At 41.2% G+C, this 14,458-nt stretch overlaps 1 protein-coding gene and 1 pseudogene across 8 annotated transcripts in view; one reads left to right on the top strand and one right to left on the bottom strand.

Annotated features, from left to right (window-relative positions):
- Nucleotides 1-7,459, bottom strand: part of EPB41L4B (erythrocyte membrane protein band 4.1 like 4B) — a 237,269-nt gene extending 229,810 nt beyond the window's left edge. For 7 of the 8 annotated variants that reach the window (XR_004234294.1, XM_031969236.1, XM_031969248.1 and 4 more), the window contains exon 1: nucleotides 6,627-7,459. Coding sequence is in view for 7 of the 8 variants with exons in the window: in XM_031969236.1 (XP_031825096.1) it covers nucleotides 6,627-6,917 (291 nt within the window). In the remaining variant the exon portion in view is untranslated. The remainder of the gene's footprint in view (nucleotides 1-6,626) is intronic. The other variant, XM_031969291.1, reaches the window with a different exon arrangement.
- Nucleotides 7,460-13,329: 5,870 nt separating this feature from the next.
- LOC116420999 lies at nucleotides 13,330-14,229 on the top strand (annotated as a pseudogene).
- Nucleotides 14,230-14,458: the final 229 nt, after the last annotated feature.

The following is a 14,458-nucleotide window of genomic DNA, read 5'->3' as shown; positions in this document are numbered from 1 at the left end:
GGGGGGGAGAGTAAGGCAATTAGGGTAAAAGGACTTGTTAAGTATCTGAGGCCAAATTTGAACTCAGGTCCTCTTGACTTCAGGTCAGTGTTCTATCCACTGCACCATCCAGCTGCTCCACCAGCTAAATACTTCTTTCATCTTTCCCTCCTCCCATTTCCAATGTCAAAAGTCTAAGGCACTGTGTTGGCATATTTGGACATGCTGTCCTCCAGTTTTTCAAAGGTGTTGTCAGATATCTCTCTCCAGGTGCTACCCACATAAATATTTACCATTCCAGCAGCAATTCTTTCCAAGCATTCTGGTCTCAGCTCAGTCAACCTGAGTTGCCTGGGGCAAAACTGAATAGACCTTCTTTTGATCAAGAAAGCCATGTATATGAGGCTAGTATTTATTTGTACAGTAGCTTTCTAAAGCTGATCTTTCCATTTTCAGGCATGGTGATATTGATAAAATATTGTTCTAATTGATTTAAAACAATAATTGAGATTATTTCATCAAAATTGTCTGATGTCAACGAACAAGGGGTCCATTCACTTTTGTTCTACTGAGGAGAATCTTAGGTAAGCCCTGGAATACATCTGACTGACAATGCTTTCCAGTTTCATTTTATAAACCTCAAATAAAAAAGCCTCTCATAATACTTACTTTTGAATGAGAATGTAGTTAAGTCACTGTACAAGTGAATTATGATAAGAGGAATTAGACCTGGAATTTGATTGGTGTGGAGACTTCCTATACGAAGAAATTCTTTCTATTAATGAAGGTTGTTACTTTCCCTGTAGTAGTAGAGAGTTGCCTATCAATCATCAAAGATTTTTTGACAATTTATTAGATATGTAATATTTAATGATAGACTACTAAATATTACATATCAAATAAATTGGAGAAATATTTCTCTTTCGACATTAAATCTTGTAATCTTTTAGGATTAAGTATTATAGTTTCTGAATAGACAATTTATTAACAATTAAATTAATAGTAAATACCTGTGATATATCAGGGAGGGCATTAATCATTGAGGTTTCAAAAAGAAGCAAAAGACAGTTTCTTTTTTCAAGAATATTGGCAGTTTAAGTGATTTGCCCAGGATAACATGGCCATTATATGTCAAAAACAGGATTTCAACTCAGGGCTTCCTGGCTCCAACGTCCCTTTACTCTATTAATAGGATGTCATGAAAATCTGATGAAATGTAGGAAAAAAGTTTACAAAAAAATCAACTCTGGGAATGAGAAGCAACAGTGAGGATTCAACTCAGATCTCCCAATTCCGGTTTTTGTCCCTTATTTGACAACTTCTATAAAGCTATTTAGGGCATTGGTCAATGAATGCACCATTCATATATAGGGATCTCCTGGACTGATAGGCATTTCAAGCATTCTATGACTCTCAAAATGACAGAAAGGACTATACCACATTACTGAAAGCATGATTTAACATGGGCATGTCTCTTAATTGACTTTTTTTACATCCCCTTCTCCACTTAGATTTTACCATTTAGCAAAGTGCAAGGCACCCAACAGGGACTGAATTCCACTAAGCAAGAAGAAGGTTTCTTTTATCCCTTATGATAACCCATTGCCCATTTAAAAAAAAAATGAACTTAAGTTAATAAAGAATTGTGATGGGTGTTTAATTAAAGAAAGCTTCCTGGAAGAGATAATCTCAAACTGGGCTGTAAAGGAGGGGAGGGGTGTAACATGGCAGTCAAGGAAGCAAGTAGGGTTGGTTTCTCCACTCTACAGAAATAAAAATATAAGACAGTAAGCAGAAACCTATAGTGAACATTTTTCTTTGTGCCCAATTGAGAGGAAGGGAGGATCAGTAGGCTGATCTCCTGGAATTCTACAAGAATAATCTTGGTTTCCTGAGGATATCTTCTTATTACTTAACTATCTTTGGATCCCAGCTGGCCCTGACTTTCATTCAGACCAAGGGAATAGATGCCCTCCTCCTGTAATAACAGGTCAAAGTCTCTCTAAAGGCAAAGGAAAAAAAAAAAAGACAATTTGCATGATTATTCTATTTGCATAGTCAATGACAGGTACTCAAATGAGGTGTAGTAGAAAAGAACACTGCAATAGTAATCAGTCTATTTGAAGTCCTGGGAAACCATTGTTTAAATGTTTTTTATAAAAGGTACATTCAGGTATAAACTGAGATTAATCTTTAACCTCTTTCATATAGAAAGATGGTTCATAGGAAAGTGAATTCTAATGTAAGGCTTCTTAAACTTTCACACCTGTAAAGCCTTTTTGATCTCCCTGTAGAAATCCCACTCTATGTCCTCTCATCCAAGGGATACCTCCATTTGACAGGACAATAATCTGACATGAAATGTACAAGATGACAGAAAATGCTCTTATTTATTCTGTTCTCCTACCCCAGCCCCACAATGGTTCCTTCCCAATCTCTCTTCCTGCCCCCAGACTCATTGCATTTTCCTAGTAACTCAGCTACAAAAACTTGGAAGTCCTCTCTTTTTCCTCCATCAAACGAAATAATAATGGTTGTTAATTTAACAGTGTATATATATTTGTTATTATCATTATTTGCCATCCAGCACCAAGTCTTACCCATTCTTTCTCGAGTGGCTTTAAAATATAATGCTTTGTTTTCTATTTCTAAGGATGCCAGTCTAGTTTCTCTTTACACTAATGTTACTGGCTAGCTAAGCCATCAATTACGCATTAGGCCATCCAGTCAAGGTTTTAATTAGCTATTAATTCCTGGGTTGGCCTGATACCTAGTTATAGCTTAGCCAGATAATGACCAGGAATACTGGAAGGTAGAGAGAAACTTCTCAAGTATATAAGTACATATATGTTATATGTAAGTATATATATATATCTATATATATATATATATACACACACACACACATACATACACATATACATGTTTACACACACTGTCCTTTCTTCATCAGTTATTGTTAAATAATATATCTATATTGCATATGGGAAAAGTGGTTCAGAAAGATTATGCACTGTCACATGACTAGCTATTTGGAGACTCAAACCCAGGTCTTCTGACATTAAATCTCAATACTCTTTCCAGTATACTACACTCTCCTAATCATCCACCAGAGGCAGCTGACTATTCTAGCAGTCCTCCAAACCCAAAATTCAGAGGAGTTTGCTGGCAAGGTAACATTGGAAAGTGGAGCAAAAAACTTATAATGAAAATAAAATTACTTAAAATCCTTCCGGATCTAAAAACTATTATGCTATAATGTTACATATGCATATTTAGATAATACATTGCTATATGTAAATATCTATTAAATATAATAAAAATATATTTTATGTGTATGTGAGAGAAAGAGAGGCCACACATATACAGACAGGCTTCAGTAAGAATGTACCTTACTTTATACAATAGGTATTCACAAAAGCTATTTATAAATCAAATCTTACACAATGAAAGATTAATATCTTAAATCTGAAAATGGAATTTTTAACATTCAAAGAAATTCAATCCTGTAAAACATCTTAAAAAAAAATTGGTCAGATGAGCATTTTAGGTATCTCAGTGTCATTTGGGAGGGGCCTCAGGACTCTCTTGACCTAACCAGTACCTGAACAAAATCCTTTTGTAAGATAATAATAATTATCATTGGCATAGCACCTTAAGGTTTGTGAAGCCCTTAATGTAGTTTCTTTCATTGGATCTTCATAATAACCCTACTGAGGTAAGTCCCATTATCCCCATTATATAGATAAGGAAATAAGACTTTTCAGAGTTTAAGTGTCATGGGTCACACAGTTAGTGCCTAAGCGAACTTTGCTCTGAACTCAAGTTTCTCCCAATTCCAAATTCAGGATTCCATCCACTCTGCCCAATTTGGCTGTTGCAGCTAGGTGGGAAAGGGCATAGAGTAGTAAGCATAGAGTCAGGAAGACTAGAATTTAAATCTCTTTTACTGGTTATGTGACACTGAGTGAATTACTTCATTTGACTGCCTCAGGTTTACCCAACTGAAAAAAAAAAAAAAAAAACTGTTGAAAAAAAAAGGATCGAGAGAAAATATTTATAAAGTTTAACATAATCTATAAATGCTTGTTTCCTTCCCTCATTTATTTTTGTTTAGTCATTTTTCAGTTATGTCTGATTCTTTATGACTCTATTTGAGGTTTTCTTAGCAAAGATACTAGAATGGTTTGCTACTGGAAACTGAGGTAGAGTTAAGCAACTTGTCCAGTGTCACTCAGCTATTAAGTGTCTCAGACTGCATTTGAATTCGGGTCCTGATTCCAGGCCCAAGCCATCTATCCACAAAGCCATCTGGCTCCCTTTCCAAACCTTCCATAGATCTCCAGAGGATAGTTCTAACATGTGATCATCCAGCCACCACTTAATGATCTCCAGTGAGAGAGAATGTACTATCTTCTCAGGCAGCCTCTTTTACTTTTGGAGAGCTCTAATCATTAGGAAGCTTTTCCTTACAGCAATCGGAAATCTAGCTCTTTTATAATGCCCACCCTTTGCTCCTCATATTCTCCCTGGGGCCAAGTAGTTCAGGTCTAATCCTACTTTCACATCACAGCCTTCTAAATAGTTGAAGACAGTCTTCTCCATTCTAGACTAAACATTCTTATTTCTTTTAAAAGATTTCATTCAGTTCAACATATAACCACCTCCATAAGTGCTACATAAAATATCCACTATTATTATTATGAAGAATATTGTGCTGAGGATACAAAGACAAAAAGAAACAACCTCTTCATCAAAAAGCTTACATTCTAAAAGAACTAATCATTTAGGGTGAAACTAAGATCTCCTCCTTCATTCTGGATATCTTCTCTTAAAACGTTCCAGTTTGTCAATATGCTTCCTAAAATGTGGGGCCAGAACCAAGTAAACACAATACTACAGATGTAGTCTGACAACATTTAAAGCTATTTCATCACATGACCGCAATAAGGCATAAGGCCTCAATATCCTCAATTTGCCTTCGCCTCCCCTTTTTTATTATTAAGTCTTACTATCTCTGTATGTTGGATAAAAGTGTTCCTGGCTTTTCGTTCCCAGAGCTGAAGAGTTCAGAATTACACAATAAAGCCAAACAGTTCTACTGTCTAAATTGAAGCAACATATTCCATCTGTAGCCTATGCACCTTTCTAAAAGAAAGGCACCATTCACTCCCCCAAATAAAGAAGCTCAGTTCCCTTTTCTCAGTTAAAAAGAAGTACATACTTATTCTATGGGAGTAGTAACACTTCAATGCTATCTTAAAATATTTAAAGGCTTCAATTTTGGCTTTTATTTTCAGGGGACAATAACTACAAAACAGGGACACTTTTAGGGTAAAAATGATTTCCCATGGAGCAAACAGGTTCCTAAGAAATAAACCTGATATGGATTAAAACTGCCTCAAGAAGCATAAAATCCCAAAATCAATCTTTTTTTTTTCTTTCTTTTTAATGAAAATTTCGCTGCTGAGGTTCTATCAAGTAAAACAAGCTGCCTCTGAAGGTTTTTAAAGTAAATCCTTCCACTTCTCCCCTAATTAAACTCGGGTAAAATTTGGCAACAGTCTTTCTAAATTAGCGCTTTGTCCTCGAGTTATCCCCAAAGGCTACAAAAGGCGACATTTGGCCCAGAGCCTGGAGCAAAGCCAAGCAGAGACTCCCAGGACGTCCAGCGAGGGGGGTGGAAAACAGGGGGAGGTGGTTCAGGCCCGGCCCCTCCCGCCAGAAGGACCACTCCTCAATCACCATCAGCCCCGCCTCCAGCCAAACCCCCACCCCGGCAGGGCTGCAGTGCCGTCCGGATCTCCGCGGGGCGGGGGAGGGGCGGGGGAGGCGGGGCGGGGGGAGAGAGAGAAAAAGCGAGAGCAAACACCTGTGAGTGCGGCTGCGGCAGTGGCGGCGGCGGCGGCGGCTGCTGCTGCTGCGGAGGCAGCTTAAGCCACCGGCACCCGCCCGGCAGCCAGGCCGGGCGGGCCCCGTGCACCTTGCACCGAGAAGAAAGTCCAGAGAGATAGCACCTCCAGAAATCACGCACGCCCGTTCCTCTACACGAGAAAAGGGCAGCGCTAGACTCCCCCACCCCAACATACACGCCTAGAGGGGCGACGTTTGCAGCCAGCAAATAAAAGTTCATCAATCCTGAAGTTTTGTGTTATTTTCCCTAACGCCCCCCGCCATTCTCATTCGTTACCCGCCCACCTCCCACACACACACACACACGCACACACACACACACACACACACACACACACGCACACGCTGCTGCTGGGGGCCACTGGAAGGCGATCTAGAGACCCTGGGGGACCCACGGAAGGAACTATCTCCCCACAAGAGCCGCAAACACTGTGTTTGTGTGCATGCGTGTGTGTACGCAAGAAACGGCGAAACCAGGTTTTTCGGGTCCCGGGTGGGGAGAGAAGGGGGTGTCCCCGAGTTGCCCGGGTCCGAGGAGAATCTGGGGGAGGGGCTGCCTGGGAAACACCTGAGATCCCGCCCCACCTCCAGAGGCAGGCCAGGGCCTCCGAGCCACTGAAGTTGACCATCCCCCTCCCTTTCTCGGGAGAACCAGAACGGGGGTCGGGGTCGGTGGCGGAGGGCGGGGGGATACGTGCGGAGAAGTCCGGAAAGGGGTCGGCGCTTGCACTCACCGGCAGGTCCACGCTGACTTCAGTCCCATCGAGCAGGAAGACCCGGCAGTAGAGAGCCGCCTTGGCGGCTCCGGCGGCGGGGATGTGAACCGCGGCTCCGCCGGTGAGCACGGGCCCGCCGCCGGGGGGGAACACGCTGCCCCCGGGGGCGGCGGGCGGGGGAGCCGAAGAGGCCCCCCGGGGACCCCCGTCCCGCTCGTCGCCCAGCCCGCCGGCCGCGCGCCCAGCCGCTCCCCGCCCGTAGCGCTGCATCGACCGCCGGCCAAAGGTCCTGCGCAGGAAGCTCAGCATCCTGGGGCGCCCCCGCACGGCTGCCCGCCACCTGGGCCCCCTCCCGCGCTCGCTGCCCGCACTCCCGGGGCAGCCGCCGCAGCTGTCAGCGCTCCCGCCCAGGCCCGGGGGCCGCCGCACGGCCCGGGCGGGCTCCGGGAGCGGGGGCGCGGGGGCGCGCGGGGGCGCGGGCTGGGCCGGACGGGAGGGGGGTTTCCCCGCCGTCCCTCGGTGCAACCGGTAGTCCCAGCTGCTCCGCCTCCCGCAGGAAAAGTCCCGCCACTGCCGCCGCCGCCGCCGCAGCCGCCGTCGTTCCTGGGACTGCAGTGCGCGAGGCTGGGTTCCTGGCTCCCGCCGGTCGCCCGTGCCTGGCCCGGGGAGGGGGGGAGGGGTCGGAGGCGGGGGGCCGCCCCGGGTTTCCTCGGGCTCCCTTCCCCGGGCGGGGAGGAGGGGAGGGAGAGCGGACGCCTCGGCGGCTCCTCTTTCTCACACCAGCTCCACCACGGGAGTGCACAACTGGAGAAGGGCGCCTGCGTGCTCCCGGCGAGCGCCAGCACTCACTCGCACACACCATCCGCGAACCTCCCCTCCCCTCCCCTCCCCTCCCCTGCAGTCACGCCCCCGAGGTAGGGAGCCGAGCGCGTCCTCGGCACAGGCCAGCCAACCGTCGCAGGAAGGCGCCCTCCTCCTCACCCCCCGCCGAGGCTTTTGCTCCTTCGCGCGGCGCTGGGCGGGGGGAGTGGGCCCAGGCCCCCTACTCCCCCCGCCTCGGTCGCGGTTCTGCCCTTATGATTGCAGTATTGGTCTGGGTTTGCACTGGACGTGTGTGCCCCAGATCCATGCCACCCCCTGCAGGCGAGCGCCTTCAACTGCTGGGCTGGTGCTCCGGCGTTACGCGCACGCCGGGGTGTACCCGGGCCCGCACCCCGGGGCGTACCCGGGCCCGCACCCCGAGACCCTTCCGAAGGAGTCACCCGAGGTGGGCGTGCGAGGGAAGGAACCAGCGTCCGCGTCCTGCGGCTTTTTCCTTTTCTCTTCCACCCCTCGCTCTTTCCTGGCCTGGGTCCCAAAACTGTTGCTTAATCCGGCTGCTCGTTGCATTTGAGGAGAACAGTGGGACGAGTCAGGTCAACAAGCGTTTATTTAGAGCCTGCTATGTGCCAGGAACTGTGCTGAGCATTAGGGACAGTGTGTGTGGGGGGGGGGGGGAGGGAAATCCCTGCTCCTAAAGACCTCACAATCTAGTGGGAGAAGAGATAACATTTAAACAACTATGTGCAAACAAGCCTTTCCCAACTCTCCTCTAGTGCCTTCTCTCCGTTGCATCATCTCCTATTTATCCTGCCTGCAGCTTGTTTATGCAAGTTGTTTGCATCTTGTTTCCCCCTTTTGGCTGCGAGGTCTTCGAGATTAGGGATTGTCTCTTGCTTCAAATCCCCAACCCTTAGCCCAGTACTAGACACGTAGTAAGAGTTTCTTGATTGACAGGAAAAATTAGAAGTAATCTCAGGGAAACAGGTATTAAAGGGATTGGGGGAAAACTTCAGATTTGAAGGAAGCAAAGATCTACCAGAGCCTCATTTTGTTTAATAGGAGTCAGAGAACTATCAATCAACACATATTTATCAAATGCCTGCTCTCTGTCATTCTATGGTACACATTCTGGGTCCGTCTGAAAGCTTCAAAAATATAGAAAAAAAAAGTGAGGTTATCTCTTCATGGAGTTAATGACATATTCAACTTAATAGACACTTATCCAATGATAGTCTTTCTTCAACAGTATCCGTGCTAGGTTTAGTAGTAAAGAGTTCTCTCCCCGTCTTGAGGTCCACTGTGGGTCACATGAAACCAAACCTTCTAGGCTGATCCATATTGTCTATACAAGATTACTGCAGCGTATAGAACTTTAAGGTCTTTAAATAATGTGAATGCTAAGTAGTCTGCTGTTATGCAAGCCACCCCACATCAGCGTGTTTCCTCAGGTGGAATGAAGAGGAAGAGCAAGGCTGACATCATCTTGGAAAAACTTTAACAATTAGCACCTGATATGACAAAAAACTTAGGAAATCAAAGGGACCCATTTGAGGCAAATTGTTTAGAAGGTAAAACATAGATATTGCAGATTTAGAATAAAAAGATAAAAACCACCAGTATTACATAATGTCTTTGATATTTCTCCACTATTCATTTAACATTACCATTCCTCTCCCCTTCCTCACACCTATAAACATGTAAAGCTGTGCCATGTGGAATTGAAACAGTGTTCAAAGAAATCTGACTCTTTTCCCTTGGTGGTACAAGTACAATCTCTTGACATATGTGACTTTTGCTCAGTCTGATTTTTTTTGACAGTGGAATTGGGAGTTTTGTGCAATAGAAATGGTGATAATGCACAGTTGTATTTCCAATTAAAGTACATCTGCAAAAAAAAAAAAAAAAAAAGGAAATGGGGCTTATATTTCAAAAAAAAAAAAAAGGGGGGGGGAGAATAGGGCTCATACTGCTTATCTTGCCAGGTTTTTTAATGAGAAAAGTGTTTCATAATTTGAAAAGCATCAAATAAATGTTAGCTATAACGATTATTATTAATAGAAAGGACATATGAGATCTAAAGGAAGTTAGCTTTTAGTTCAATATAAAAGAAAATATTCCAACAATTAGCGCTATCTAGAATTGGTAGAAAGGGCCAGAGCAAGGAAGTTTCTATTACTGAAAATCTTCAAGTAGAAACTGCATAGCTGCTTCTTGGCAATATATGTGATCATAAATTTCCGTTTCTTCCAACTCCTTTATTTGACAAATGAGAAAGTAAGGCTCCGTAGAGTTAAATAACTCATAAAATCATAGAGCTAGGCAAGATTTGAACCAAGGTCTTTGGAGTCCCCTGCCAAGTCTCTTACCATAGTACTATTCTACCTCCCCTGAATGTAAAGAGCTCTGATCTACATACAGGTAGAGTAGAAATTTGTGTCTACTAAGGTCTCTTCCAATTCTGAGGTTCTGTGATATTTAATAAGTCACTTGCTACTGGCAAGTTTTTGTTTTTGTTTCAGACATTGTTAGAGAGCTGAAACTGAATTTATAATTTACTTGGTAAAAGAACAGAGAAGAGCAATTTAGAACCTTTTGATATTAATGATGATGAGGCCTTCCCAGACTTCCCAAACACTCTCTCAGACTGTCCACCTTTACTCTTGGCCTCCTTTTCTTCACTTTCCAATCCTAACCTTAAAGTTGACCTGACCTATACTATACTATCCTCAACTTTAGAATATTTCAATCCCTGTGGTTTTTTTTTTTTTTTTGCTAAAGCAAATCACAGCCCTGGGATTATTTCCATCAACAATATCCCCAATCCAGTCCATACCTTATTGAAAAGAATTGGGGGCAAAAAATCCCTTAATGGATCAGAGAGGATCAATTGCAACTGTATGTTATCTCTACTGTATGTTACTCATAGCAATATCATTTAAAAATGTCTCCAGTGGATGACATCACCTCATATTTTTTTTCTAAAAAGAAACCATTCTTCTTGAGCACTCTCATTCCCTTTTCTACCTCCCTAAAGAACTTCATCTTCTACTAAATTCTCCTTTCCTCTGGAAGAAGTAACCCTTCTTGCCAAGACCAACGCTTCTACATGTAGCCTTGATCCCATCTCCTTCACTTTGGTCTTTCAGATTTATCTCCAGGTTCATTCCCTTCCTCTAATTTTCAATCTTTCCCCTTCTACTGGCTAATTCTCTGCACCCCACAATAATGGTCAAAGCAAGCCCACATGCCAAACTCCTTTCATCATAATAAGTTTGAGGATACCCACTCAGTGATAAATATGGCAATGGAAAGGAGAGGGACCAAAAATTGAGGAGGGTAGCTAAAGACAAGCACTTGGGAATATAAGAAAAAGGCTGAAAAAAAAAAAGCTCTAAAATCACTATTGATTAAAGAAATGCAAATTAAACCAGCTCTGAGGTACCACTTCACACCTCTCAGATTGGCTAAGATGACAGGAAAAGATAATGACAAATGTTAGAGGGGATGTGGGAAAACTGGGACATTAGTGCATTGTTGGTGGAGTTGTGAAGTGATCCATCAGTTCTAGGGAGCAATATGAAACTGTGTCCAAAGGGCTACAAAACTGTGCATACCCCAGCAGTACAATTATTAGATGTGTTTCCCAAGGAAATCATAAAGGAGAGAAAAGGACCCACATGTGTAAAAATGTTTGTAGCAGCTCTTTTTGTGGTGACAAAGAATTGGAAAATGAGTAGATGCCCATCAGTTGGGGAATGGCTCAATAGTTATGGTATGTGAATGTTATGGAATATTATTGTTCTATAAAAAATGATGAATAAGTCGATTTTAGAAAAGCCTGAAAAAATTTACCCAAACTAATGCTTAGCAAAACAAGCAGAATCAGGAATACATTGCACACAACTGACAGCAAGATTGTGCCATGATCAACTATGTAACACTTGGTTCTTTTTAGTGGTCCGGTGATCCAAGGCATCCCAATAAATTTTGGATAGAAAACTCCATCTGCATCCAGAAATAGAATTGGAAATTGAATATAAATCAACAATGCTATGTTCACTTTTTTTCTTCTGTCATAGTTTTCCCCTTTTGTTCTGATTTTTCTCTCTCAACATGATTCATAAAGAAATTGTATTTAAGAAGTTAATATGTATGTAAAAAAAAAGTGGAAGGGGGGGGAAGAAAAAAAGACTGAAAGCTCTTGGAAAGATAAGCAATTGAGGAACTAGTAAGAATAAAAGGAAAAATAAGGGAAAACTTTTAAAATAATATTTTAAAACCCATGAAAATTCACTAACGATTATAATACATTATATACATTGCACTGTGAAAGGAAAACTAAGTAAAATTCTCAGAGAAAAAGAAAATTCTGTGAACTCCTAAAGATCATGGAACAAGAAACTATAGAATGGTTCAAATGAGAAAGTAAACTCTTAAAAGGAGATAATAGGATAAAAATTAGGTTTTAAAAATGGAAGTTTAAAAATTAAAATCAAAAACAACAAGGTAGAGAACTTAAAATACATGATGGAGAATATTTCCAAAGAAGTAGAGTCTCTGAAAGGGACAATTAAGAGATCTGAAATTTGGAAATACAAAAATGAAAAACAAAACAATTGGTAAAAGAGGAAGCAAAGACAACTTTAAATTCTATATAACCCCAAGTAATTTAATCTTGAAAGCAGAATGGGCAAAGAGAATGTAAGAATCATAGGTCTCCCAGGAGCATATGATAACTTTAAAAAAGGAAAAGAAAAATACCTAAATACCATACCGCAGGAAAAGATTCAATGAAAATGTCTAGATATTTTGAATACAAACAACAAGATTTGCTTGACACTCCAAGATAGGTAGTAGTTAAATTTCATATTTTCAGTATCAAAACAAATCTGTCAAGTACCCAGGAGAAAGCTCTTCAGCAATTAGGAACTTCAATTACTTAGAATTATTTTAGTCTACTGTAAGAATTCTTAACTGTGTGTGTATGTGTGTGTGTGTGTAGAGGACTCATCTGGCAATCTGGTGAAGTTTTGGGACTCATATAAATTTTTAAAATTTCATATATGTGTGTGTATGTATTGAATTATAAAGGAAACCAATTACATTGAAAAAGCATTAGTGAAATATTATTTTTAAAAAGTTCTTAGATTCCAGATTAAGAATGATTGTTTTACAGCTAAGCAAAAACAAATTTTAAAGACAACAAAAAGATTGAGTAGGATGTCCTCAAAAGGAAAAGAAGTAAGATTATCTACAGAAATATTATATTCTTCAAAGATAAGCCCAATTATCAATGGAAAAAAGAATCCTCCACAAAAGAGAAACATTGCTTTAAAAAAAATCAAAGGCAAGCAGAAATTTGATTTTTACTATACACCAAGTAAGAGAAATCCAAGACATAGTAATAAGTACAATGATCAAGAAATGACTAAGCAATGAAATAATTTTTCTTACATTTACTATAATGTAACTTAATCTATTCGACTGATCCACCACTTTATTTCTTAGCCAGTATCAGATTGTTTTGATATTTTTATAATACACTTTGAGATCTCATTTTACTAGATTACCTTCTTTCACATTTTTAAACTGTTTACCTTAATATCCTTGAGCTTTTGTTGTTCCAGACTGATTTTGTTATTATTTTTTCTAATTCTATGAAACCAATTTTTGATAATTTGATTGGTATGGCACTAAATAAACAGAATAATTTAGGTAAAATGGTCATTTCATTCTCAGAGATGAATAAGTCTGTCAAGCAGACAAACCCCTCCCCCCCCCAACTGAACAGACTTTTAGAGAAGTTAGATTTGAAAGACTATGTTGGATTCAGATAGTAGCAGCCCTTCTTATCCTACAGTGGTCAAATAAGGCTCCCAATATCCAGCAACCAAACCAAAGAAATGCCCAGTTGGCATTGATTTTAGTACTACTTATTCCTATATAGGAGTCTTCCAACATGGGAAAGTGGAGATCATTGCTAATGTCCATGGAAAAAAGACCACCACAAGCTACATTGCCTTCACCAACACAGAACATTTATTCGTTGATGATGCAAAAGAATCGTTACAATAAACCTCCTAACATAGTCTTTGGTGCCAAATATCTGACTGGTCATGGATTTGATAATGCAGTTGTACAGTCAGATATGGAAGCAGTAGCCTTTCACAGTGGTCAATGACCCAGCAGACCTAAGGTCCAAGTAGAGTAAAAAGGGGGAAACAAAAAGTTTCTACCCAAAAGAAATTGCTGAAATTTACTTTGGGGAGACTTGTCATAAATGCTGTCACCACAGTTTCCAGCCTACTTCAACAATTCTCAATGTCAGGCCACTAAAGAGTTTGGAATCATTGCAGGTCTCAATGTCCCCTGAATTATTAATGTGTCATTTGCTGTTGTCTATGGCTCGGACAAAAAGGTTGAGAGAAAAATCTTGATCTCTGACCTTGAAGTGACATTTTTGATACTTCCATTCTTACCATTGGAATTGGTATCTTTGAACTCAAATTCACAGATGGAGATACCCATTTGAGTTGGGAGGACTTTGACAACTACATGATCAATTATTTCAATACTGAGTTCAAGCAAAAACACAAGAAGGACTGCACTGAGGACAAGAAGGTTGTCTTGTCATCTGAATATACAAAGCTCACCTTCCCTTCCAGTTCCCAAGCCAGTACTGAGATCGACTTCTTTGATGATGTTGACTTCTAAATCATCATTCTATCTTATTGGATTGTCTAATCCATTTATATTAAGTTATGATTTTCAGGCTTCTGCTTTCATTAATTTCCTTTAATTAATTTCATTCCCTTTTTCTTTTGTCAGCTAAATATGAGAAGCAGAAAGTCAATATACTTTCTATGATACACTGGATCCTATGAGAAAGAACATAAAAAATGTCAAGTTAGAGAAATCAAAAATTTTTGTGTTGTTCTACTCTGATTCCCCAAATCTAGAAACTTCTGCAGGATTTTTTTTAATGGCAAAAAGCTCAACAAGAATATTACTCTAAGGTGAAATTGGTG

Source organism: Sarcophilus harrisii, chromosome 1 (genome assembly GCF_902635505.1).
Source record: "Sarcophilus harrisii chromosome 1, mSarHar1.11, whole genome shotgun sequence".
NCBI lineage: Eukaryota > Metazoa > Chordata > Mammalia > Dasyuromorphia > Dasyuridae > Sarcophilus > Sarcophilus harrisii.
The sequence above is the reverse complement of the archived record's forward strand: the minus strand, read 5'-3'. Positions and strand labels throughout refer to the sequence as shown.